The following is a 25,560-nucleotide window of genomic DNA, read 5'->3' on the forward strand; positions in this document are numbered from 1 at the left end:
CCACGACATCACCACCACCGCTACACCACGACATCACCACCACCGCTACACCACGACATCACCACCACCGCTACACCACGACATCACCCACCACTACACCACGACATCACCACCACCACTACACCACATCACTCACCACCGCTACACCACAACATCACCACCACCGCTACACCACCACCGCTACACCACGACATCACCACCACCGCTACACCACGACATCACCACCACCGCTACACCACGACATCACCCAACACCGCTACACCACGACATCACCCACCACTACATCACGACATCACCACCACCGCTACACCATGCATCACCACCACCACTACACCACATCACTCACCACCGCTACACCACAACATCACCACCACCGCTACACCACCACCGCTACACCACGACATCACCACCACCGCTACACCACGACATCACCACCACCGCTACACCACGACATCACCACCACCGCTACACCACGACATCACCCAACACCGCTACACCACGACATCACCCACCACTACATCACGACATCACCACCACCGCTACACCATGCATCACCACCACCACTACACCACGACATCACCCACCACCACTACACCACGACATCACCACCACCACTACACCACGGCATCACCAACCACCGCTACACCACGACATCACCACCACCGCTAGACCACGGCATCACCACCACGGCATCACCACCACCACGACATCACCACCACCGCTACACCACGGCATCACCACCACCGCTACACGACGGCATCACCACCACCGCTACACCACGACATCACCACCACCGCTACACCACGGCATCACCCACCACCGCTTCACCACTGCATCACCCACCACCGCTACACGAATGCAGCGACGTCACTCGAAGGAGGGAGTTGTCGTGGCACGGTCCCAGAGTTGGTCTCCTCGTTCCCAGAGTTTCAAATTCCGCTCGACGCCTTCCCCTGCCACTGCCACGCTTTCACCGCGGTGACCTTGCTCCTTGTCCAGAAGGTGCAAAGAAATTCAGCTCTGTGTGTGGGAAGAGTGAACTGATGTGCCCGGAGAAAACCCAGTGTGTTACGAGGAGGTAACACTGCCATCTATAGGTCACCCCACGGCCCTGCAGGGGAGAGCATCGCGATGCTCGTCTGTGCTTGTTGTGTTTAGTTTGTTGTCATTTCCCCGCACCTCCTATTAGCACGGTTGGCTATGTTCCTGTGCCAAAGAAGTGCATCATATGCACATATATAGAGCGCCACGGTAGCGAGATGTTAACTACCTCGCCTGGTATACAGGAGGTTGTGGGTTTTATCCTGACACTCATGGCTGTATATTTGGAGTTTGCATGTTCTCCCCGTGGTCATGTGGATTATTCTCCCTGGATTATTCTCCAGGTCCTCTGGTTTTTCCCTCCACATTTAGGATTAACATGTTTTTAAGAGTATTTTCCTGCTTTACATTTCCACAGGAAAAGCCACTTTGTTGCGCTATAATTTGTGATAGGTCGCATCTGAAAAAGAGCTATACAGCTCAGTGGACCTTACACCTGGTAAAATAAAATACAAAATAATGTAATAGTAATGTACATGCATCTCTCCTCCTCGTGCTCCCATTCCCAGGGCAAGAAGGACGTGGCACAGATCTTCAACAATATTCTCCGACGGCAGATCGGCACTCGCTCCCCCACCGTGGAGTACATCTGCGCCAATCCCAGTCTGCTCTTCATGCTGCTCAAGGGGTGAGGGAAGAATTGCGCTACCCCCCGCCCCCCACTGTCTCCCGAGTGGGAAGATGACGCTCTCTCAATCATATTAATCATCATTGTCGAAGGAAAAGGGGCCAACCAGAAAAAAAAACAGATGGAGCGATTTTATCGTCGAAATTACGTGATTTTTTTTTTTAAGGGCTGCCTATTTAAACGTTTCAAAAGTTCGGGGTAAATTGTTATTGATCATCAGTAGTCGTGTGCATAATTAATTGCTTGTGTGTATGGTAAATTGAGGTTTCACCTGGTTCATAATTTTAGTTTCACAGTGAATCACATGATCAAGGATCTGACAAACTTTGTGTCATTAAGACCCTCCTCCACCACCCGACACAAATTGTCACGTACAAGCGTGTAACGCGGATATTGTTATCGTTTCGGCTCGCTCACCGTTAAGTTGAAGAACGATTCTCACAACCAAGCTTAGCCAGCGATTAGACACTTGACTTTCCGCTTGAAGCTGCGTCAAACTTCACCGGGACCAAGATCCAGGAAGTCCAAATAACCACGTCACCCGGACCAGGCTTCCTTAAAATAGCTGTCGCGACACCTTGCGGGAGCAATCGAATCATATTTAACCTAGATGTTAACCACGGGATCGTGTTCCGCGCGCTTGTTTTGTTTCTCGGCGAGCGAAGCTACGAAACGCCGGAGATCGCGCTCAACTGCGGCATCATGCTGCGCGAGTGCATCCGCCACGAGCCACTCGGCAAGATCGTGCTGTGCTCGCCGCAGCTCTACGACTTCTTCCGCTACGTCGAGGTCTCCACATTCGACATCGCCTCCGACGCCTTCGCCACCTTCAAGGCGAGCTAGCGAGCGAGGAGACGAATTCCTTCTGCTCGGAGTAACGTCCCCTGCCGCCCCCTCCCTCTACCCCCCCACGGTGGCATGGTGTGACGCGCCGGAACTTGCGATCCCCAGAGGTCACCGACCGGTTCGGTGCCGTCTCCCCGTCGTGGCGGTTGAAGCAAGTTTCCTCTTCAATGCTCCTCAACCACCGCCCCTGACACTGCCCACCTTGCAGTATCAATGGGCTTGCCACTGTTAGTCGATCAGCACGTTCACGAGTCACGAGGTAAAGTGTGGATACTCCCTACCTCTTGCAGGACGTGGCCAGAGTGTGGGAGAGTAGGCCAGATGCCCTCAAGCAGTGGTTCTCAACCTTTTTTGGCTACTGTTGGGTACTCCTTGAATTTTGTTTCATCGCAGTACCCCCCCTTGCCTGACCCAACATGGTTCTGAGAAATAAATGGATAAATAATGAACATCAATATTTTTTAACCAGTTGTCCATTTTGTGACATTTCCTAACTAGCGAGTAACTGCAAGCGAATAAAAAAAAAAGTCAACGGACTTTTGCATGCATGACGTAATCTGTTCGCGCTCGCTGGATACTCTTGGAAACCACTTTGTTTACGATCAATAAAGTTTTGAAAGATCTTTTATATCATTCTAGGTTACCATACGGATACAATTTTTATTGTAGTTATTTAATATTGCCAGATTCATACATGATTATTCACCAATGACTCTCATGTACGATATAATTTCACACATTTATAAATAACCTCGCGTACAACCCTGGGACATTGCTGCGTACCCCTTAGGGGTCTGCGTACCCCCGGTTGAGAACCAATCCTGTCTAGAGGGGCTCTCGGGGAGCCTCTCAGCGCCTTTTTGGCTCTTTCTATCACTACCGTGGGGACCCAGACTGAGCCCACCATGCCGGGTTCGCGAACCGGGGCTGGCACGTTTTCCCAGTGGTCGTGGAAACGTCTCACCGGTAAGGCATCACGGGGTATAAATAGTGTGATCTTTATCATTATGTGTCCACTTTGTATTGCTTCACATGTTGACTGGCAGCTGTTCACGGCTCCAGCTGCAACAGGGCATTACAGGTGCTATAACCTGTGCCTCGCAGGAAGAAGGTCCCAGGTTTGTTTCCCAACTGGGGGGCACCTTTCTCCATGCGTGGAGTATTGTATGTTCTCCACCTGTTTTGCATGAGTTTCCTCTGGGTTGTCCCGGTTTCACCCCCCAGAACTATAAAACACACTCAATATCAATCTCGCTTCAAATTTTGTATTTTTGTATTACCCACACATTACGAAGCAATCCTCTCCCCATGCTGGCAGACCGATTAATCCCTATTGCTGAGTCAGGTGCTGATTCACCTTTTCCACATAAGGACAGCTGCCACTGGGAGTGCCCTAGGATAAACCACACAGCAATCATCGCCCCTCCGACTGGCAGACTTAATTACCATCACTAAGCCAAGTGCTGAGCCACCTTCCGCTGCACAGGGACGGCTATCTATAGGGGGATCGGCCCTCTAGGATGTGACGTTACGTGACAGAAAGGGCCCACCGGTATACACCATGAAAACTCATTCATTCGTCTGTATTGTATGTATGTACATATTCTTAGGTTTTTTCGGTGAAGTCACGTAGGTAAAAAATTCAAATTAATAAAAGTAAAATAAAATAAAAAATAAAAATCACGACGTTTCGGAGGCAACACAAGCTTCTGTCTTCAGGTGGAACCGTCACAGCCCGACAGCTGTATCAAGTGAATGAGAGATTACAGGAGATACCGCTCCGTATATAATGGTTGAGGGGGGGGAAGGGCCAGGAATGGCCCACTTTTTATTATTATGGTAAGGTGCGGTTTGAGACTATGAATAGACTGCATAACAAAAGACTGAGCCTTTATTATGGAGAGGTTCGGTTTGTGACTACGCCTAGCCTACATAACAAAATTCACAAACCGAACCTCTCCATAATAAAGGCTCAGTCTTTTGTTATGCAGTCTATTCATAGTCTCAAACTGCACCTTACCATAATAATAAAAAGTGGGCCATTCCTGACTCTTCCCCCCCCCTCAACCATTATATATGGAGTGGTATCTCCTGTAATCTCTCATTTACTTGATACAGCTGTCGGGCTGTGACGGTTCCACCTGAAGACGGAAGCTTGTGTTGCCTCCGAAACGTCGTGATTTTTTATTTTTATTTTACTTTTATTAATTTTAATTTTTTACCTACGTGACTACCGAAAAAACCTAAGAATATGAATCCTTGCAGTCACGAAAGCTTCAAATCTAGAATGTATGTACATAGCCAACCGTGGAAATCGGAAGTGCTTTACATGTTGACTGTGAGTTGCTCATCGCTTTACTGGAATCTGTTTGTGTCATTACCAGGTGACCAGTATTATGCACTGCAAACTAATTATTACGTGTTCTGTGATTTTATGATTTTCGTCTAATCAATTGCAGGACTTGCTGACCAGGCACAAAATTATCTGCGCAGAGTTTCTGGAAGAGAACTACGACAAGGTGCGCGCTCCCCGATTCCACCGCGACCATCGCGTGTGCACTCCCTGATTCCACCGCGACCGTTGCGCGTGTGTCATTCGCTTGCACTCTTCTGCCACTTGCTGTGTGACTCTGCGCTGTGGGACCCGCCAGTCTGTAAGCTCTCATCACGAAGCCTCCTCTGCCAGATGGCCACAGCATGAATTCCAGTTAATGACCGCTATCTTCGTGCGAGGTGATTTATAAACACGCTCTTGTGCATGTGCGTCCGTGTCTGTCTTTTTGGTGGCAGTTAGCGTGACCAGAGTTAAATTCCCGTTCACGGCCAACATCAGTGATGATTATCTCAACTGGCATCGCTTCGGTAGCCTTGGCCTCAAAATGAGTACCTGATGCAGCGTATAAAGATCACCACTAGGGAGACAAAGGTGGCTGGGCGTGGGGCTGGTCGCCCACCCCCTCATGTGCCATTCATGCCTATGTAGGTGCTCGCTAACAGCACTTGCCCCAAATGTCTGTTAAGGCTATACAGGGGTTATTTGTATTGTCTTTAGGGAACGCTCATGTCAAGTTAGATTCCTGGTCATGGCCAACACCAGTGACCATTATTCAAAGCCATTCTGGGCCTATTCTACGGGCGACTTCACCTCATGAGTACCTGGTGCGGTGTGTAAACATGGCCACTTTGGAGACAAAGGCGGCTGGGTGTGGCGTTGGCCACCCACCCTCTCATGTGCTGTTCCGACCTTCATAGCTGCTCGTGAACAGCACTTGCCCGAAAAGTCTGCTAAGCATGTATGGGGGGGGGGATCTTTGTCTTTTTATATGTGTGCAGGTGTTTGGAGAGTACGAGAAACTGCTCAACTCAGAAAACTACGTGACCAAGAGGCAATCTCTGAAGGTTTTCATTTCTAATTTACTTCTTTTTCCAACACTGCATGGGTCGGGGGGACCCCTAGGGGAAACTTCTGGTGGGCCACAGTGTTGTATACATTGAGGCTGGTGTAATTGTAGTGACTGTACTTGTCACTGTGTGGTGCCGGGACTTGCGAAGTCACGGCCGGTAATGTTGTCATTGCGGGCAGCCCGGGTTGCGGGCTGCAGTACCAACACTAGCGGTGGTTGGGTGAGCGCTGGTTAGCACGGAGGCACCGCGAGTAGCGTGCGGTGCCGGCATCCAGTGAGGGAGCGAGAGCGAGGGTCAGCCAGCCAGGGTTACCCTGGGGCATGACGCTCTGGCTGACCTGTTGTCACGTGACCGGACGATACTGGAGGGGGGCCACTGTTGGACGGGGGCCGAGGGGCAGTCACGTGGTTCCGAAGAGCTCTCGGGAACATTCGAGAAGGAGCTCGAGGAGCCTGGAAGGTGGGCGGGGCTGAGGGCGGAGCCAGCCCCAGCCCGGGAGCATCTAACGAGAGCTCCGTGAGGAGCTCGGGGTTCACGTCGGGGAGAAGAAGCCTCTAGCCACGCGGTCCGGGACCCAGCTTGTGGTCCGGACCGGCATAGCGAATCGTGTCTAGTTCTGCCATAGCGTGGTTAGATGGGCATTCGAGACTCGAGCGTAGGTTGTGTAAACTGGTGGTTTTGAGTCCAGAGATGGATCCTACAATACAATCCGTGGTGAGCTGCGTTGAGAAGCGCCCTGCTGCTGCTGAATCTGCATCAGCTCCCGGTCACTTCTGGTGATCACTTTGATGATGCCATTCATGCCGTGCAAAATATAAGAACTAAACTATAAACTATTTTTTATTTTACCAAGTTTGGCCCACTGAGCTATGCAGCTCTTTTTCAGCGACCTGGCTACAAAGGATAGCTCATCAAAGTGACTTATATGGAAATTTACAGCAGCCAAATACTCGAAACGCACGTTGATTCTAAATGTGGAGGGGAAAAACCGGAGGACCCGGAGAAAATTCCACGCAACCACAGGGAGAACATGCAAACTCCAAATATACAGCAGGCATCAGAGTCGGAATTGAACCCACAACCTCCTCCATACCAGGCGAGGGAGATAACATCTCGCTAATGCTTGCAACGCTCTGTGTAAATCCACTTCCCGATGAATGACTCCCCAGCAAGCTATTCATCTTTGAGCACATGTTCACGGCCGTTTCCTCTCTGCGGACACCGTAACATAGGAATAGGCACTGTTTTAAAATATGCCGCTTTACATGTTTGTTGTTAAGAAATGCCGGTATAGTGTATCGGCGCATACCGGCACAATTCCACCACTGAGTGTACTTGTGCTTGCTAAAGCATGTGCGTGTGTGTGTGTAGCATTGTATGGGGAGCGGTCGTGTAGCTGTTAGCACAATGCACTACAAATCCGGCGACTCGAGTTCGATTCCCGCTCACGGCCACCAACATGATGATTATCTAAACCAGTTCTAGGCCTCCACTAGGTCGACTCGGCCTCAAATAAGTACCTGGTATAGTGTGTTAAATCATCGCCACTGGGGAGACGAAGACAGACGTGGTGTTGGCCACCCACCCCATCATGTACCGTGCCGGCCTTCATAGGTGCTTGCGAACAGCACTTGCCCTAACAGTCTGTTAAGGCTATACTGGGGGGGTATTTGTCTTTGTAGCTATGTGTGCGAGTACCTGTGTACTAGTGCATGTGTAATCTTGCTGAAGTACACGTGTGTGTGCGCGTGTCCCCGTGTCTCTCCACCAGCTCCTGGGAGAGCTGCTGTTGGACAGGCACAACTTCACCATCATGACACGCTACATCAGCAAGCCCGAGAACCTCAAGCTCATGATGAACCTGCTGCGCGACAAGAGCCGCAACATCCAGTTCGAGGCCTTCCATGTCTTCAAGGTAACGCGACGCACACCCACACGCACGCACACACAGAAACATGCACACATGCATGTCCGCCCTGGGGGGGGGCGCGCAATCTATCTCGCCTCACCCACGTGGTTTATTCAGTCTGGCTCTGTGCTCCCGTGGCTCTGTCCCCGTGCTCTCCCTCGCCGAGCCTGCGCCTCGTTGGCAGCGTGTGGTATCGAGAGCTCCGTCGCCCATTAACCGTGCTGTGACCCCTTCGGAGCCACCAAGACCTGCATCGCGCGGGGGCTGCCACATTCTCCACAGACGGAACAAAGCCAGACACATTACCCAATTCAGCATTTGTCTGTCAAATCTGTGCATTATACTGCAAAAACAATAGTGGTACCAGATCTCAGTGCAAATCAATTCCTGCCACCCCCCAACAAATATGCCAATTCCTGGGCAGGTGGAAATCCGGGTGAGTAAATGGTGTGTGAGTGAGTGGATGAGTAACTGGGTGACTTGCCAAATGAATGAGAGTGAATGAGAGTGAATGATTGAGTGGGTGGGGGAGTGACTGGGCTAGTGAGTGTGTGGTCGGGTTTCCAACTTTTCCACAGTCAGCCTAGATTTATCAAAACTGTCCTGTAACAAGGTTCAACCCAATAACGGACGCATCAATGCCTGCCACTCAAATGCAGATGCCAATTCCTGGACAGGTTGGTAACCCTTGCTGGACCCCTATGGGGTTGTGCTGTCACACTTGCCTCACTGAAGTAATAGCCTGGTGGTGGTGGCACACACCTGTGGTCCGGTGCTTTGATGGCAATGAGCTGCCGACTCAAATCCACTGGGGCAGTAACGTGGTCGGGAACCCATCTGTGTGGACAGATGAGCCCTGAGATTTTTCCGCGAGGGTTAGTACATAATTATATATAAAACATTTAAATATAACATTTCCCAGCTCTTTTTAATTGTACACGTGTGTGCACAACACATGGCCAGCTCTTTTGTCAGCGCCTCAACTCGCCGAGGGGCCGTGTGGGCTATGTGACTATGCCACGCTGGTCACTGTGGGTTGTTGATGGTGGGGGGGGGGGGGGCATAGACGTGCAGTACAACAACAACTGCTCCTGTTTGGTTGTTTTTTAAAGTCTAATTTCTTATTGTTTCTTTTGTCGTTTAAGTGACTCAAGGTCACTCTTGAACATGAGACATATTTATGTTGAACTTGTTTCGCACCGTACGTAAGCAACCGCGCTCATCGGAGGTGCGGGGGAAACTAAACACAAAAAGCAGTTTTAAAGAAATACGTTTTCAATCTAGATTTGAAAGTGCATAGCTCCAGTGGCTTCCTAATATCGGAAAGAAAAGCATTCCAGAGGGCCGCCAAAGTGCATCCGAAAGCGCCGTGCGATGCAGTGACCGTATTTGTTCGATGGCTAGCCAGAAGCCGCTGCTGCCAGGCTAACTGGAGTTTGGTCTCTGCTTGAACCCTCAACTCAGTTAAATAAAATTATCTGCAGCTTAACGTCTGGATGTTAAAGCGATTAATCCTGCCGCTGCCACTGGAAGCATAGTCCCAGCACAACCACCCCTCTTCGTATTCAATAACGGACGGCGATCTCCTGGCGGGGCGGTCGCTCGCTCGCGTGCGTCTGCTTGTGTTGGCAGGTGTTTGTGGCGAACCCGAACAAGCCGCAGCCCATCCTTGACATCCTGCTCAAGAACCAGAGCAAGCTGGTGGAGTTCCTCTCCAAGTTCCAGCAGGACCGCACGGACGACGAGCAGTTCACCGAAGAGAAGAACTACCTCATCAAGCAGATCCGTGAGCTCAAGAAGCCGGCGCAGTGACGAGTGCGCACAGGCAGGCGGGCGGACGGGCGGGTGGGCGAGCGGGCAGGCGAGACGCAGGGAGGGGCAGACACGTGCACGCGCGTGCGTGAGTGCTCGCGGGTGTGTTCGTTTGTGGGTGCGTGTGTGCGCTGACGCGGCGATGCTGGTGGGTAAAAGTAGGGGCACCGCGCACAGGGCTGCCCCTTGCTGCTTGGCACTTCCCCCCCCCCAACCCTCCCACAACAGTGTGCGGTACGTGTACCACGGTGCAGTTTGCAGTACAAATACCATAGTACATCGCATCACTCGCTGCCTGCCATGCATAGTGTGCAGTGCATGTACCACGGCACGGCGCTCGCCCTGCGGCACACTTCGCAATGTGTGTACACCATAGCACGCTACACCCTGCTAGCAGAGGTCTCTCTGCAACCGTATGGCTGCGTCGCAGTCCCCCATACTCTTCCGTACTCCTCTTCCGTACTCCTCTCCCGACTAGCGCAGCTTTGATTACACAGCACGGAGTTTCCCCACGAGTGCAGCGTACGTCGTCTACTTTGCACCACAGCTTCTTGTAGTACTTGCCCTGAGGCAGCAATGGCGTGTGACGTCTGCTCCGCAGTTTGCGTAGCACCCCCCCTCCTCCACATTGATTAGCTCCCTTTGCCTCCACCACAGTACACTGTGCCTTGCTGCAGCGCGCACTTGAGCACAGCGCCACCCCATGGTGCTTTAGTGCGCCGAACCCACGCCACACCACACCGCACCATGGGCGATGCAGGCCCTAGCACGCAGCTCCCCGTGCCACTCGCCCATACCTGGGCGACTCAACTACGCGGTCTCATCGGTTCCGTGGCGCTATCGATTCTGGTAACTGGTCAGGCCAGTTAAGTATCGTTAAACTATGACTCAATTTCCATACAGGCAGATACAACGTTTAATTTAGTCCATTAAATTTTTCTCAAAATGTTTAATGGACTAAAGCAGCACTTATCCAAAAATGTGAACTGGAGACCCAGAAAATCGTACAAATCTCTTCAGTTGTGTGCTATGCGAGACCATTAAGGGAGCGAGCGCTCGGCAGTCGCCGCCTGCACTCGCCACTGAACCGGTTCAGCACGGTTACATTCCCGACCGTAGCCGTGCGGGTTCCTCCGTCGCGGCTATCGCCACCAGAAGGGGGCACACCGTGCTCACGTTAGCATGAACAAGGCTGTGACAACAATTGACGAGTGTGGACCTCTTGCGTGCCTGCAATCGTGACGGCCTGAATCGATCCTTAACTTGAGAAAGGAAACGTTACGAAATATTAAACGACATCACCAAATTATTCACCATTTATAAAGCAAAAAAGTTAGTTTTATTTTACCAATGTCTTGGTGAAAAGAGAAAGGGGTGAATCTCGACAGGTTTTCTCGGTTGTTGGCTTGAGTCGGCTGACAGCGTGATACGTGTACACACGTGACGCGTGTTAGCACATGCGACGTGTACATATGCAATATGTGTACGCACGTATCACATGTATGCATGTGGTCCGTGTAACGTGTGATACGCACGCGGCGCTTGTTAACGTGTGGGAAGTACACATGCGCGCATACACCCGTAACATGAACGCACGCAGCGAGGGGTGGTAACGGTCGCAGTGCGTGTCAGCGTTCGTGTCCAAAGGAGAATGTAAACAAAACTTTGATTCCGCCTCAACCCCCCCCAACTCCCCCCCCCCCCCCCCGAAGTTGGTTAGACCAACGTGAATAATCAAATGAATCGTCCCGATGTTGCATCTGGAGGGACTGGATTGCTATGGCTAAGAAAGGCATGAGCCTGTGCATGCATCTTGAGATATTAAATGCACGCACACATGTGTGCGCGTGTGTGTAAACAAACACGGACAGTGTGGTAGCCTAGTGCATTGTCCCACCACGCACGTGCTGCTCCTGCTCACCACAGTATATATATACACACACTACATATATCTATATATATTGCACATGTACATTGCATAATGGTACTTGTGCAGATATATTCTGTATGTTTGTGTGTATATATATTGTATACGTTTGTGCCGTTGTCATTAACAAACTGTCTTATAACCGAAAGAGCCAACGTGTTGGGCAAGGTACCCTTCAGCATGTATTAATTTTGTATATTTTAGTTATAAGGCAGTGTTATTAATTACAATGGTGCCAAAGAAGTTTGTGTTTCATTTGCTACACCGCTGCTAATGCAGTCCCTGAAATTTTGATGATTCATGTGCACATGCAATACACATGCAGTGTTCAATACGTTGTACATTTTTGTGGCCACGAGGTTTGTCAATCAGCCACCAATCGCTCCGTGCATCAACCTCTGTTGATTTGAATGCCGCATGCTCTTAACGTGGATTTTCATTCACCGCCGTTGGGATGATCGTTGGCCGTGGCGCTGCCCTCTATTCCTGGGCCCTCAATATCCCTGGGCCCGCAAACCCAAGATGCGCGTCGCTACTGCTTGCGGGTGCCGCTAATGCCGCCACCGCTGCCACCGCTGCCACCGCTGCCACCGCTGCCACCGCTGCCACCGCTGCCACCGCTGCTACCGCCGGGCACTCGAACATGGACTCCAGATGCCAATGGTGCGGCTCCCCTCACCCATGGCACGACCTCCCCCGCGGTGCAACGCCAGCAGAGCACGCGGCTCGCCATCACAGCATCACAAGTTAACATCGAGCTGTCAGCGCTCGACTAATCCCGTCGTCGTCGTTGTGGTCGTCATCCAGCCCCCTGCTGGGGTCGACAAAATCGAGTGTTGTCCACTTTATGGGAAGCAAACATGGTCCTTTGGATAAGATTGCCCTGAATCATGGGAATGTGGAATTTCCAGCACTTGCTCGGGACTGCTCGTGAGAGATGAGCTTTGCCGTGACGAGCTCATGTGATGGCTGCCAATTAGACTAAACACCAACATCCCACAGTGCTCAAATGAGCATCGATCATTGCTCGTCTGTTCTCAGATCCGTAACTAGGAATGGAAATTTCACATTTCTTTGACCGAGGCCAATTTATAAGCAACTCAACCAATACTGTGACTTACCAGCTCAAAGTAGTGCAGCCTTCTCACTAAATGGTGCTCATTTATTTGACTGATTTTGGAGGAATGACAATGATGATGATTTATTGGCCAGGATATTAACCCGTGCAGTGACTGTCATTCGTGAGGTTGGTGCCCTACGCACAGTCTTCCCAGCCATGGGATATTAATAGTTCGACTATTAACAGCACAGTCCGTAAAATAGCATAACGTCCGAGTTCTCCCAACTGAAAAGCCTTTGCCCGATGGGTAGTTCAGGGTTGAAAATGAAAGTACAGGTTATAATTATAAAACAAAAATTATCCTAAGATTCTAGATTCAAATCCAGCCATTGCCGTACGATTTAACCCGTGTTCTCAACCGTAGCCAAGGTTTGGTTTGGGCCCATTCGCAATAAATGCAAATATAGTTTTTTCCCCCCGACCTGCTTTCGATCTGCAGGACAGCGGTACGACTGCATTTGGCTTTTGACGAGCAGCGAATTGTTCGCCGCAGGACATGAAGGGGAGGGTGCCCTGTGCGGCGTTCGAAGTAACTCTGTTAACCATTTTTGCATCGTCATGTTCGGGGGGGTGGGGGGGCAAGAGTGGGTGGGGGCGGCCTTGACAATTGTGACTTTTATTAAGTTTGCAAAGCGATTCTATTAATAGCACGACTGAGATAGAATTGGTAAGGAGAGTAAAAAAAAAGTGTTTAATTGACCTTCACCAACTGGCTACTGCGGTGCCCTGAAGGCAATGTTGGCGGCGAAGTTGTGGCAGGGGGCTAACAGCGCTGCAGCTTTCTCCCTCGGTGACGGGGCCCGTTGCTTTGACGCCGCTTCGCAGAAGCAAAGGGAGGGTGGGGGCGAAGAAATTTGCTCTCCTCAAAAACGTAACCACGGAAACTCCTCCCGCAATTGTACATTAACCCTCTCGCTCGTCCGAAACACACATTCATTGTCAATGTTTTCCCGCTCTTCCTTTGTTCATAATGTTGAATGAAAAACGGTCTCACAACCCTTCTAACATTTCTGGTCATTGTAACTATTTATTGGCGCAGAGTTAGTGGTGTGATAAAGATAAAAAAATGCAAAGCTTTTTTGTTGTTTTCCGATGATTTTTGTTCAATGGGTGGGGGGGGGGGTTTGAAATGTTAATTAAATATATTTCTTATTTTAAAGTGCATTCAAAAGAAAGGGCAGCTTTAGCTTAACAAAACATTCTAAAGAGCTACTGATACAATAATAAAACTGGGGGTGGGAGGGAGGGGGACCTACCAAGAGTGACGCCTCCCATGTTCATTTCTCGTCGCGTGGCCAAGGACACATTTTTCTCCCGATCGATCGTCGCATCGGCATATTGCAATGGCGAATCCTTGTGATGTTATTGGCAAATGCCGCCAGCTGAAGGGGATACAAATTTGTAAGGAAATCCCCTCTTCAGTTGCAAGGAAGTTGACCGGTTTCTCTCTGCTCGTGTATCATTGCTCACAATATCCCCAATTTCTGATATCGATTCGGACACTGCTACCGGTTGTCTAATTCAGCTCCCCCCATCCAGCAAGGCCACAGGATTGAGCCACGCGCAATTAAAAAAATGAAACTAAATGCGAGGCATCACCTTTGGTCTGCCCCCCCAGCCCATGTGAAAGACATCGCTGCTCGCAGGAGAGTGTTTCTTTTTTCTGAACGTTTTAACGTGGCAAAAGTCGCAGCATTGATGAGCGTAATTTTTTTTGTACCTAGGCTTCGTTTTTTTCTCCTGCCTTTTCTCTTGTCTGCCTCTCGCCAAGTCACTCCTTATGATTGTAAACCTTGATTATATATGTCACGTATAAGGTACACGAGTTTAAATTTGTATCCTTTTTTTGTTTGTGCCTGCTTAAGCATGAATTACTTAGACCTGAATCCCCCCACCCCACTCCTGGAGTGTAGAAGGTGTGGCTACTGATGGTTTGGGGTTGAGGTTAATGGAAGGGGACCGGTCCAGTCTGTTGGTACTGGGTGGCAGTAGCAACCCCCCCCATAATTAGTCTTGATGTGTGTTGTTATTCTATTTAGAGATGCGATACCCACTCACTGCCACTAATATCATTTGCCCCAAAGTAAGGTGTTGGTTTAGAAGCAATAATATAGGCATGTCCTCAAAGAGAGAATTGATCGCGATGTAGGCAACATGAACATTGTTGCTTATTGAGCATTCAAAGTCAAAAACCAATGTCTCCATAGGTTTAATGAGCATGGGCAGCCCTACGCCGATTGAGCAAATTCCACATTCTGTGTGGTGAGGGGGGAGGAAACGGTCTTTTGTTGAAACTCATCGACCCTCGAGGGGGATTTTAACTCGTGAGTTGGTTTCTCCTCTGCATCAACACACATTTCCGGCCGTCCAGTGCGCCGCAGCGTTGATATCGCCCCCTTGAAATCGGCACCGCTTCTGTGGACTGAGACAGTGGATTCGCAGCAACCCGAGGTATCGTGGTGTCCGTGTCAAGCACGATGTTTGCTGCAGGCTGAGCGAGGGATCTCTCTCTCCCAGCCGCGAGGTGCAAAGTTCTGAATTCTGCATTTCATGCCCTCCTCACTTCTGTCCCGTGCGTGTGCTCCGATCGAAATTCCTTATTCGGCGCGGTAACAATTCACTGGGCAAAGTTTCTTCGTTCGATCACGGCGCGTGTGTGTCAGATCGTTACCATCGAGAACTGAATATTTTACGATTCGTGCAGAGTGTGGAGATCGCGGGCACGTGTGTGTTACGGTGAAGACTAATGGAGCAAACGAGACTTTGGGGGGCTCGGCGCGGAGTGGCGCCCTGTTATTCCAGCTGTTGCAAGAGAGACCTGGGGAAGTTGTCATCACATTTTTTGTGTCAAATACACTTATTGAAAATCGATTTCGACTCGCGAGCTGCTTCGTCGCTGGTGTTTTTATACCCTGCCCTTGCGAGGTGACTATGTCGTACGGTGGGGCTTTTAACAACGACGGTTTGTGGGAGACAGTCTAGTTTGGTTGGTGATGACTGATGGTAGCCTTGCATATCTAAGGGGTGGCAGGCAGATGGGTGATCGCCCCCCTTCCTTCCCTCTTGAGGCCCCGAAATTTGGTTTCTTATTCATATTCAGAGTACATTGAATATATGTATTATTATCTATAATAGTTTTTTTTTTGGTTTGGATTGCGTAAATATAAATGTCGTTAAACCCGCCATTACCCGACGCAGCAATTTAGTAAGGTTTGTCACGTAAATAAAACTTTCCAATTTGTTACTCGTTCAGGACACCTGTGTGTTGGAGAGTAAACCCAACGGTAGTTGCACACCGATGTGCTGAACTCGTAACGAATTGGCATGTTTTATTTAAGTGACAAACCTTACTAATTGGCTGTGTTGGGTGGTGGCGGGTTTAATGACACGTTTATACTTACACGATCTAACCCCAAAAAAATATCTTAGCGATAATATTGGTAGTCAAAGCCTACGTGTTAAACTGCTTTTGTTATTATTAATGTGCATCCCTATTCGCACATGTTGACATTTTGGGACTCCCCCCCCCCACCCCCTCGCCAGGGAAGTTTATAGATTTGCCTCTGCTCACAGATTTCCCTGTCGTAGCATAAATTGCAGCATTGTCTGCACAGACAAGCTCAACAATGAGTAAGCTCAACCATTACGATATCCAGCCACTTATTTGAGAGACAGCTCATCACTAGCAATTCAAGAAACCAGCAGTCGGTTCCAAATACACGATTGGGTGCCACGGTGGTGAGATGTTAACTACCTCGCCTGGTATACAGGAGGGTCATGGGTTCCATCCCGATCCTGACACTTGTATATTTGGAGTTTGCATGTTCTCCCTGTGGTCGCGTGAATTTGTCTCCGGGTCCTCCAGTGTTTCCCTCCACATTTAGAATTAACATGCATTTAAGAGTATTTGGCTGCTATAAATGTCCACGTGATGGTGATAATCCACTTTGTTGATGGCCAGGTCGCTTCCGAAAAAGAGTTCTACAGCTCAGTGGGCCTTACCTGGTAAAATAAAAAACATTAGTTTAAAGTTTATCCCCCCCCCCCACATATACAACTTGCTCCTGTGATGGTCGGTAGTCTGTCAACACGTTATCCAACCGTCACGGTATCAGTTGAAGGCCGATAAGAAACACCTAAAGAGACGAGCGAGTGCACAACATCATTAGGTTAGTTACGCGATACTACGGCACGTAACTAATGACACAGTGCATGCACGCATGCACGGTGGCCGACATGGAAATGTTGGAAGTTCCCGGCGTGAAGCCTATTCATCACGCAGCCCACGTTCACTGCAGAAATAGGATAAGGAATAGCGACTGTTCTGACAAGTTCCGGTAATCGTGTTTTGTCGCTGTGCAAAGTGCCGGTTGCGGCATACCGGCACGTCCAACACTATGTACACATTGATATTAGTAATGCTGCATTAATTATCGCTACACATTGTCCACATGTCTCGCTTGTTGAAAGTGCTGGTGGAGGGGCGTCGGGGGGTGGGAGATGTCTCTCGTTGGGTTAAAGTATGGCGCAGTGTTAATTAAACCTTCTTGTGCCGACGACCATGTGCTGACGAATCGTGCGAGCACAGCCAGCATAATTTTTTTTATTTGCAAAGCCTACACCTGCAGGGCTTTTTAGTGCTTAGTCAGGCAGTACAGTAAGTAGTTTTCCCGCGGTCTTGTTCGGTGCAGCGTAGTTTTACAAGTTCCCGTGACTGCGTTCTCTCCCACGGCTTGCACTTGGCACTCGGGATTTCCTCCCCAAAAGGTGCGAAGTAAACATGAACATTGCTCGGCGGAATTTGTCAAACAATGCGATTTGGGATTGCGGAAAGAATTAAGGTTTTTCTCCCGGTGCTCTGGTTGCCTGCCACATGTATAATACGCACTTATTGGCTCGAACACATCTTACTATGTAGAGGACTGCAGAGCTCTGTAGTGCCGGCTCGCCACCTGGCTGCTGCCTTCCAGCTGGAGTCTGGTTCCTCTGTGATGTGGGGTGCAATTTGCATGAACGACGATGGTGTTGTAAAACTTAAGCATTGGGAATGAATATAAGAAAAATGAATACAATACTCGCGGAATGACAATACACAACACTGCATGAAGGTTGAGAGGTCTCTCTTGAATTGTGCGATGGGCTTTTCCCACCTGGTTGAAATAAAGGATGCTAGATTGAGCTGAATATGGGGGAAAGACACAGACATGATGATGACCATTGGTGGATACCGCACTCAGTTCCCGATACCTTGTCAGGATCGTGGGAAGCGCCCAGTACCACTGGGTACTGCTCCAATGAGCAATTGCCTATATTCTCATACTGAGGCCAGTAGCTGGTATTGGGCAATATCCATTGAATGTGAGGAGTTATCAAAAAGTCTTAGGCTTGACATAAGTGCTGGTGCTACATCAAAAGGGGTGGATATTCAGTAACAAATGTGAGTTACGGATTTACCACATTTCATAGAACAAGACAATAACATGTATGAAATTGTATTTTTGGATCAACTGAAACAGTGGGAAATGTGGACGTTCCAGACACATCCGGCAAAATTCCATTGCAGGGCCTACTTTGTCGTGACTTCAACTTTTTTTTTACCAGTTTAAGGATCACCCGTGCGAAAGTAATGCGACAAGCAACCGTGTCATAGGAGGAAGTGGTGGGGCAGGGAAGCCGTGTGCTTTGCAGTTATAGTGGACTGGAGAACAGTTTCATAAAGGTCCGTATCTCCTTTTTTCCCAATCATTCCTGGCCCATATGTCTCAAAACAGCACCCACTGTAAACTAATTTTGGAATGTAATAGAACCTGTCATTGGTGGAGCAAGAGAGTGAGAAAGAACATTGCATTGATAGCAAGTCCCAGATCTCAAGACTGGTTATCGCAATACGTGCAGGTACAGCTATTGCTGGCATTGGCCGGCCTTTAACGGTTGTGCAGGGCTGGACATCAGGAGGGGGGACACTGACGGCCATGGTGTCTGAAAATCGTCCGTCCCTGGTGAATACACGCACGAGATGGCAGCGTGTACCCTGTGCTAGGCTCTGTGCTATAATAGCGATTGTTTGCATTGTCCTGAATGGGTTTAGATAGCAACGCTCGCTCTGTGTGCCTGCTGTAATTAATATAATTATCTGTAAACGTGCATTAGTTTAATTGCGATGAATTTTATATTCTTGTAGGGGTCAATAAACTGTAAATTGCCAATCTGTGGTCTTGGGATTTTGATTTGCATTGAAAGTGTTAGCCGAATGCCAGAGCCCGTGTTCATGTGTCCGCGTGTCCTAACTGGTTGCGAATCGGTTTGCTCGCTGCGCCAAGTACCGAACGGCCTACGCAATTGTAAACATTGGAGCGGGAGTGATGATGTCGTCCGCGGAACTCTACTTTTCTCACGTCACATTTTTGTAGCCTACGCAAATTGCCTTCCCGCTTCGATGTATGCAGTGTTTCTGTGCTCGGGCCCCTGGGTTCGATTCCCAGCCGCGCACAACGTAAGTGGCAACTCGCGCTCGCTTGGGGTCTCCCCAAGGTTGACCCAGGATTTAATTTGAGTACTTGATGCAGAATGCGGACATCAGAATTGGAGAGAGACAAAGGAGGTCATGCATCATTCTATCCACACCACCCCTGCGTGAGAGCATATGTGGTCCATGGCCCAGAGTGGAAATTTGTACCCCTTAAGGATTAAGAACTTTAGTAGTACCGATTGACGTGACTAATAAGAGTGGGTTATTTGATCACCCACTCATTTCAAATGATTATCACAAAATTCACTTTTACTGACCACGTGAAGAAATTGGAACCCGTAAGAGATGTAGCGGTGGTTGCTGCTGCGGTGCCCCCTGTAGCCCTCTGTTGATGCGGCGGTTGCTGCGTAGTGGTTGTTGAAGATACAGCTGGACAGGCTGCAAAACCTCCATCGGGAGCGGCATTTGCAGCAGATGTTGCGGCATCTGTTTCACGAGCTGGCCGTGCCACCCGGAGGCGGCAGCTAAAGAAGCAGTTGAGCCTCCCTTAACAGACGTGGCATCGGCGGTGGTTGCTGTGGTGCCTCGGGCTTCTGCTCTGGCTGTACCGCTGGAGGGGACGGCCGTTGAGGCTCAAACAGAGGCGGCGAATGCTGCAGGCTTGCGCGGTGGTCGCCGCCAGCTGCTGGTGCAGCAGTAGCAACTGCTTCTATCAGCCAGTCGACTTTTATTTCAAACGAGGTAGATTTCGGCGTGAGCCTCTGGATACTGGTGAGGTATTTGGTGGAGAATGCCCTTGAGTTTTCGGTGCTCCTAAACTGTTTTTATTCTACCAGGTAAGTCCCACTGAGCAATATGTAGCTCTTTTTTTAGAAGTGACTTGGCCACAAATGATAGCTCGGCGAAGTGGCCTATAATCACGTGATGTTGATTCTATATGTGGAGGGGAAAACCGAAGGACCCAGAGAAAAATCCACCCGACCACAGGGAGAACATGCTAACTCCAAATATACAGCAGGCGTCAGGGTCGGGATCTAACCCACGACCTCCTGTATACCAGGTGAGGTGGTTAACATCTCACCACCGCGGCACCCAGATGGCGGCTCCGACTTAGGAAGGTCTCGCTGACAAGAGGCCTCCAGGCCCAGGCTCCCCTGGGGCACCTACTCGGACCGTCTCTTTCCTCCTGCCTCACTCCTGCTGAATCTCTTTGGACGGTGGTCTTCCCGCCTAAGGCGAGATAGGTAGCTATCCCACTGCTGCTACCAGATGAAGAGGAGTCCAGCACGATGTGTACGTTTACTCTTGTACTCGCCAAACAGAAGAAACTTAAATTTGGACACCTCGAGCGCTCATTTAACCCATCCCTTTTATCCCGTTTTTGGATCCAACTCGACCCTTTAACCATATCCACTTTCTTAACTTATTTTATATTTATAGAGAGCCTTAGACTCAAGGCGCCTTTACGGAGTTTAAAAGCGGGAATCAGATTTAGATTTTCAAGGGACAGTACAAGGACCGAGGATTGAGGTACCGTAACAGAGGGCACACGTGGGGTCACGAAAGGGCTACAGGGGAGGGATGGGGGAAGGAGTGGAGGGGGGGAATGGAGAAGAATGTGAGGCTTTTGAGAGGAATGGAAGGAGGTTCAGGAGGTCGACTGCTTAATGTCCAGGGGGAGATCATTCCAGCTACCCTAACCATCCTATAGCGACCACTCGCCCCTCCAGTATTGAGTTTTTAACGGGCTTTTCACTCAAAATCCTCCCCGTCAATCACCGTTGAATTACATTTGATCTTTAACCAATCGGGTGCGTGTGCGAGCCGGAGCCCAGCTCTGACAGCTTTTTTCAGCGCGTGATTGGCCGATTCTATAAGGGGCTTTTTTGGCGTTAGATCGCGTGAATATAAATGTGTCGTTAAACTCGCCACCACCGGACACAGCCAATTAGGTTAATGTAGTTCTATAAATGACAATGAATATCCATCTGTTAATACAGGGATTCCTCTACTTAGGAACATTCGACTTACGAACTTTCAGAGATACGAACTAGCCTATCCGTATGTCCAGTTGCCAGTTTGGACCGAGAGTCGTAAGTTCAACCGCCGCGCAACAGATGGCGGTGGTGGCATCTACATCTGCAGGAGATTATACAAAGTTGAAAGCCATTCCCAGTGTTTAGTGTACATGCCGTACAACATGTTTGGAATCTACAGGAGTAAAGTTAGGCTTAAGAACAACTTATAACAGACCTCTTGAAACTACCTCGTTCGTAAGTAGAGGAGTCCCTGTATATCCGCTTTGGATTTCAAATGACGCAGCCGTCAAGCTGCTGTTTGGCCGCGAAGAAATATTAACTAGGGTTATTCGGGGGCGCCTGTGGTGCCCCCTTCACAACCATTTATGGCCTTCGGCCAGGAAAGTCCCAAAAAAAATTGCACACGAACGACGCATTCATGATGCTCCATTTTGAAGTTTTAAAATGAAACATCTTTGAATTGTATTATGTTTTGAATTAGATAATTGTATTTCTTCATTAAAAGCGTTTATCATTTTACATCTGGAAGACTTCATTGACAAGGACATTTCGTGTGAATTTTCTCTCGTCGTTAAGTAGATGGCCTTGCTGGGGGTTCAGTTCAATGCGGACTTTCACCTGGTTGGGATTGCGGGATCGAGATAAGGCGACATAGAGCTGGCCGTGCGAGAAGACTGCCGTCTGCAGATTGATTCCAATGGAATTGAACGTCTGTCCCTGCGCCTCCATCGTTCATGCAGGGGGCGCGTCAGTTTGCAGCACCCCCTGCATGAAAACGACGGGAAGTGCAGCGTTCATATTAATCACAGATAAAGTTGGGCGTTTATATTTATATAATACTCCTTTCGGCGATCCTACACGTCTAAAATATTAATTTGTGCACTGTGGAGGTATATGTGTAAGAATATGAATTAATTTATGCACGTGTGGGTGCATGCGTATGAGATACATCCGTGCGCGTTGTGGGTACTACGTGTGTGTGTGTATTGTGGAAGGGTCTCGTAGGAACACGGGGTGGTGTTACGATGGAGGTGGTGGCAGCGTTATTCGCATGAGGGCCCAGTCGGCCGCAAGGGGGACCCGAATCAACAGATTAACAAGTAAAACAGTTCAAGGTGGTTGTTTTTAATTTATTAATTAAAAATAACCTGCGATCTACTATGGACCAAGCCCGATGATTAACGCGTCTGCCTGTCGGCATATCAATAGAGCAGCATCACGTTGCGCGATCCACCCCCTTTGAGGAAATCCTAGACCCACGGAGGCCCGGCATGAAAGCAAGACGCACGATAACTTAATTGCGAATAGTATTGTACCTATACATATTTTTTTATTAATACAGTGTCAGACTGTCTTCCTCTAAAACCAGTACACGGTGCAACAAAAGTAATCAACATAGTTATAGCCTAACATTATGGTATACGGGTTAAAAATAATCCGTAGTCGCTATTTAAGTAAAAGTGAGTTGGGAGGAAGGAGAGAAGCCGCCCCCCCCACTTTGGGTTCGGTCGTTGCGCCTGGGTGTACGGGCACGTAGGCACAATCACAACTAAAACACAAAAATATCAAAGGTGGCGGGGACACAAGCTAGCCAGGATTGGTTGATGGAAATGGGAAGGAGGTTGGAGGAACCTTCTTCTATGGGCTCTTGAAGAGATGGCTTATTGTGTGTGTTGGAGTGTAAGAGATTATTAATAAAGCCCTTACCTGGAGATCGCCTCGTGTGGACTCCCTTTCACAGGCACGTACGTTGAACTTGTTTCGCGCCGTATCGTCGCCAACCATGCTAATTGGAGGTGCGGGAAATGTACAACAAACGTGTGTATCTTTTTGGTTCTTTCGGTAAAGTCACGTAGAAGGAAAATAATAAAATAATAAAAATAAAACATAATAAAATAATTCTCACGACGTTTCGGCCACAACGCAAGCAGCCGTCTTCAGGTGGAGAACAGGTCTGTCAAGTAGACAGTCTGAATGGCACGCCCCAGGCTTGGAGCGACTATTTATGCTGGGATGGAGGGACGAAGAGCGCTTTGACAAAATAATTTGCATATAAAAGACGAATTTCGCATATTTATGGGAAATGCAGATATGCGATTAGTACTACTTGTGAAATGCGTAGGAGGTTTGGCGAGGGGTTTCAAGTCATTATGCCCATGCATTATGCAGGATTAGCAGTATCAAAGGGAGGGAGTAATGTTAGAATTAATAAAGGGAAGGAATGTTAATAATATGGCGCCGCAGCAACTAATATGCTTATTGAATATACATTGTCATATTACACTATGTTTTATTCTACCCACTTAACTGTATACCACACTGCTATATATTCACTATAAAATTACGATACTATATATTACCTTATACCTTTCACGCGACGGTTAATGGTATAGTGTATAGCATATTATATAATAATAAATAGTATTAAAGTGTAATGTTTAACACAATGTATATCTGCATTTCCCATAAATATGCTAAATTCCTCTTGATATGCAAATTATTTTGTCAAAGCGCTCTTCGCCCCTCCATCCCAGCATAAATAGTCGCTCCAAGCCTGGGGCGTGCCATTCAGACTCTACTTGACAGACATGTTCTCCACCTGAAGACGGCTGCTTGCGTTGTGGCCGAAACGTCGTGAGAATTATTTTATTATGTTTTATTTTTATTATTTTATTATTTACCTTCTACGTGACTTTACCGAAAGAACCAAGAAGATGAATCCCTGCAGTCACGAAAGGCTTTAAATCGAAACGTGTGTATTGTATACGTGCATGTACGTGTAGGTACACACAAATGTATGTGGGTACATGTGAAAAGGAATCACGAGTCCAGCGGTCGCTTGGTAAGGGCTACTTTTACTCTACCTTGAACTCTCAAATACACCGGACGGAAGCTGTACACGAATGCCCTGAGATGATCTCATCCCGCTCTCGTATCGCTTTTCCCCAACCTTCTGGAGAATTCTCGATCTCTCCAACTCTTGCCAACACTCCAGCAATCCCAATCAATGCCTCCTAACGGGCCTCTCTAATGGTTCTCTCCTTTCCCTAAATTTGGCGGGGCTCTTGTTCTTCAAATTCCCTGCAGCAAAATCACCCTCAACCCCACCAATCCAGTAAGCGCTCGCGATCGGCCAAAGACATGAGTGGAAGGCACTACTCTGCTCGGCAGAGCCGATACTGCTGACAGCTTAATCTATAGGTGGCTGACTAATGCCCATTTTGAATGACACAGACATTAGGAGTCTTGTGCGGGAGGAGGTCGGTGCGTTTCAAGATTACTGCCAAGAGAGCTGCCTGAAGAAACTGACAACAATGAAGCTGTGGGCAGAGCTCGTCCCTAGGGCACGGCGAATCGGGGTGATCGCCCTGGGCCCCCCACTTGGGGGGGGGGGGGGGGCGGCGCGCTTCAATGTCACGTCGGATGTAAACTTCCGGCTTCGTTTGAAGGCATGGGGGTGGAGGGGCTCGCACAGTGGGTAGTTTGCCCCGGGCCCCGCACCGTTATGGACGGCCCTGGCTGTGGGTGAAACCTTTCAGGGAGAATGCACCTGCAGACTTTGGTAATCGCTGTGAGGCCTTTGTGTATTGTGGTCAGCCCGGTACTTGCCTGGAACAGCCTGGTGGGCCTGTACCCAGATATCCCATGGCTACACAGAGTGCTTCATCTAATTCACCTCATTCAATCGCGGAGTTGCTACTTTTTCATCTAAGCCTAGTCGACACCACCTCGTTTAATACAGTGCTGTAGCACAGGATTTAAAAGGGTAGAGAAAATGTTACAAATTGGTAATTGCATAGCCAGTTATACAGTGTGTTAGCCTCGCGTTTATTTCGTGTTGCAATGCTTAGGCTAAATGCCTCCCAAAAAACAACCCCTCGTCCACGTCGTAGGAGGTGGTAACAGGTAAGGTACAGTATTGCCAGACAGGGCGAAGTATGGTGGGTGGTTCGACCACCTGGGCCGCTTCGGTAACCAAGAAGGCCTGTCTGGACTCACCTGGAAACGCGCTGACTCACGGGGCTCTGGTTCGCCATTTAGGCTAAGGGAGTAAACCCTGATAAAATCCCGGGTGGATACCAAGTGGCCAACGGCCCACCTCGGTGGGTCGGATGAGCTACGGTCCAGATGGCCAACGGCATATGGTGGAGTCACTGGATGTCTGGTGCTTCCGATCGTCTTGGTTTTCTTTCTTGCCATTGGACCCAGGCTTGGTTCCTGGTTAAGCCCCGTGCGGTAGCTGGTGTGCAACAGACACTGCACGTAAATTAATTCACGCACTGGCACCCTCCAGGGAAACTGTG

At 49.0% G+C, this 25,560-nt stretch overlaps 1 protein-coding gene across 2 annotated transcripts in view; it reads left to right on the forward strand.

Annotated features, from left to right (window-relative positions):
- CAB39 (calcium binding protein 39) overlaps positions 1-18,954 on the forward strand; it is a 51,975-nt gene extending 33,021 nt beyond the window's left edge. For both annotated transcript variants that reach the window (XM_078876313.1, XM_078876312.1), the window contains exons 4-9: positions 1,611-1,729; positions 2,395-2,563; positions 5,035-5,094; positions 5,909-5,974; positions 7,752-7,895; positions 9,522-18,954. In XM_078876313.1, coding sequence (XP_078732439.1) covers positions 1,611-1,729; positions 2,395-2,563; positions 5,035-5,094; positions 5,909-5,974; positions 7,752-7,895; positions 9,522-9,701 — 738 coding nt within the window. In that variant the 3' untranslated portion in view covers positions 9,702-18,954. The remainder of the gene's footprint in view (positions 1-1,610; positions 1,730-2,394; positions 2,564-5,034; positions 5,095-5,908; positions 5,975-7,751; positions 7,896-9,521) is intronic.
- The last annotated feature ends 6,606 nt before the right edge of the window (positions 18,955-25,560 follow it).

The sequence above is a fragment of the Lampetra fluviatilis genome, chromosome 43, assembly GCF_964198595.1.
Source record: "Lampetra fluviatilis chromosome 43, kcLamFluv1.1, whole genome shotgun sequence".
Classification (NCBI taxonomy): Eukaryota; Metazoa; Chordata; class Hyperoartia; order Petromyzontiformes; family Petromyzontidae; genus Lampetra; species Lampetra fluviatilis.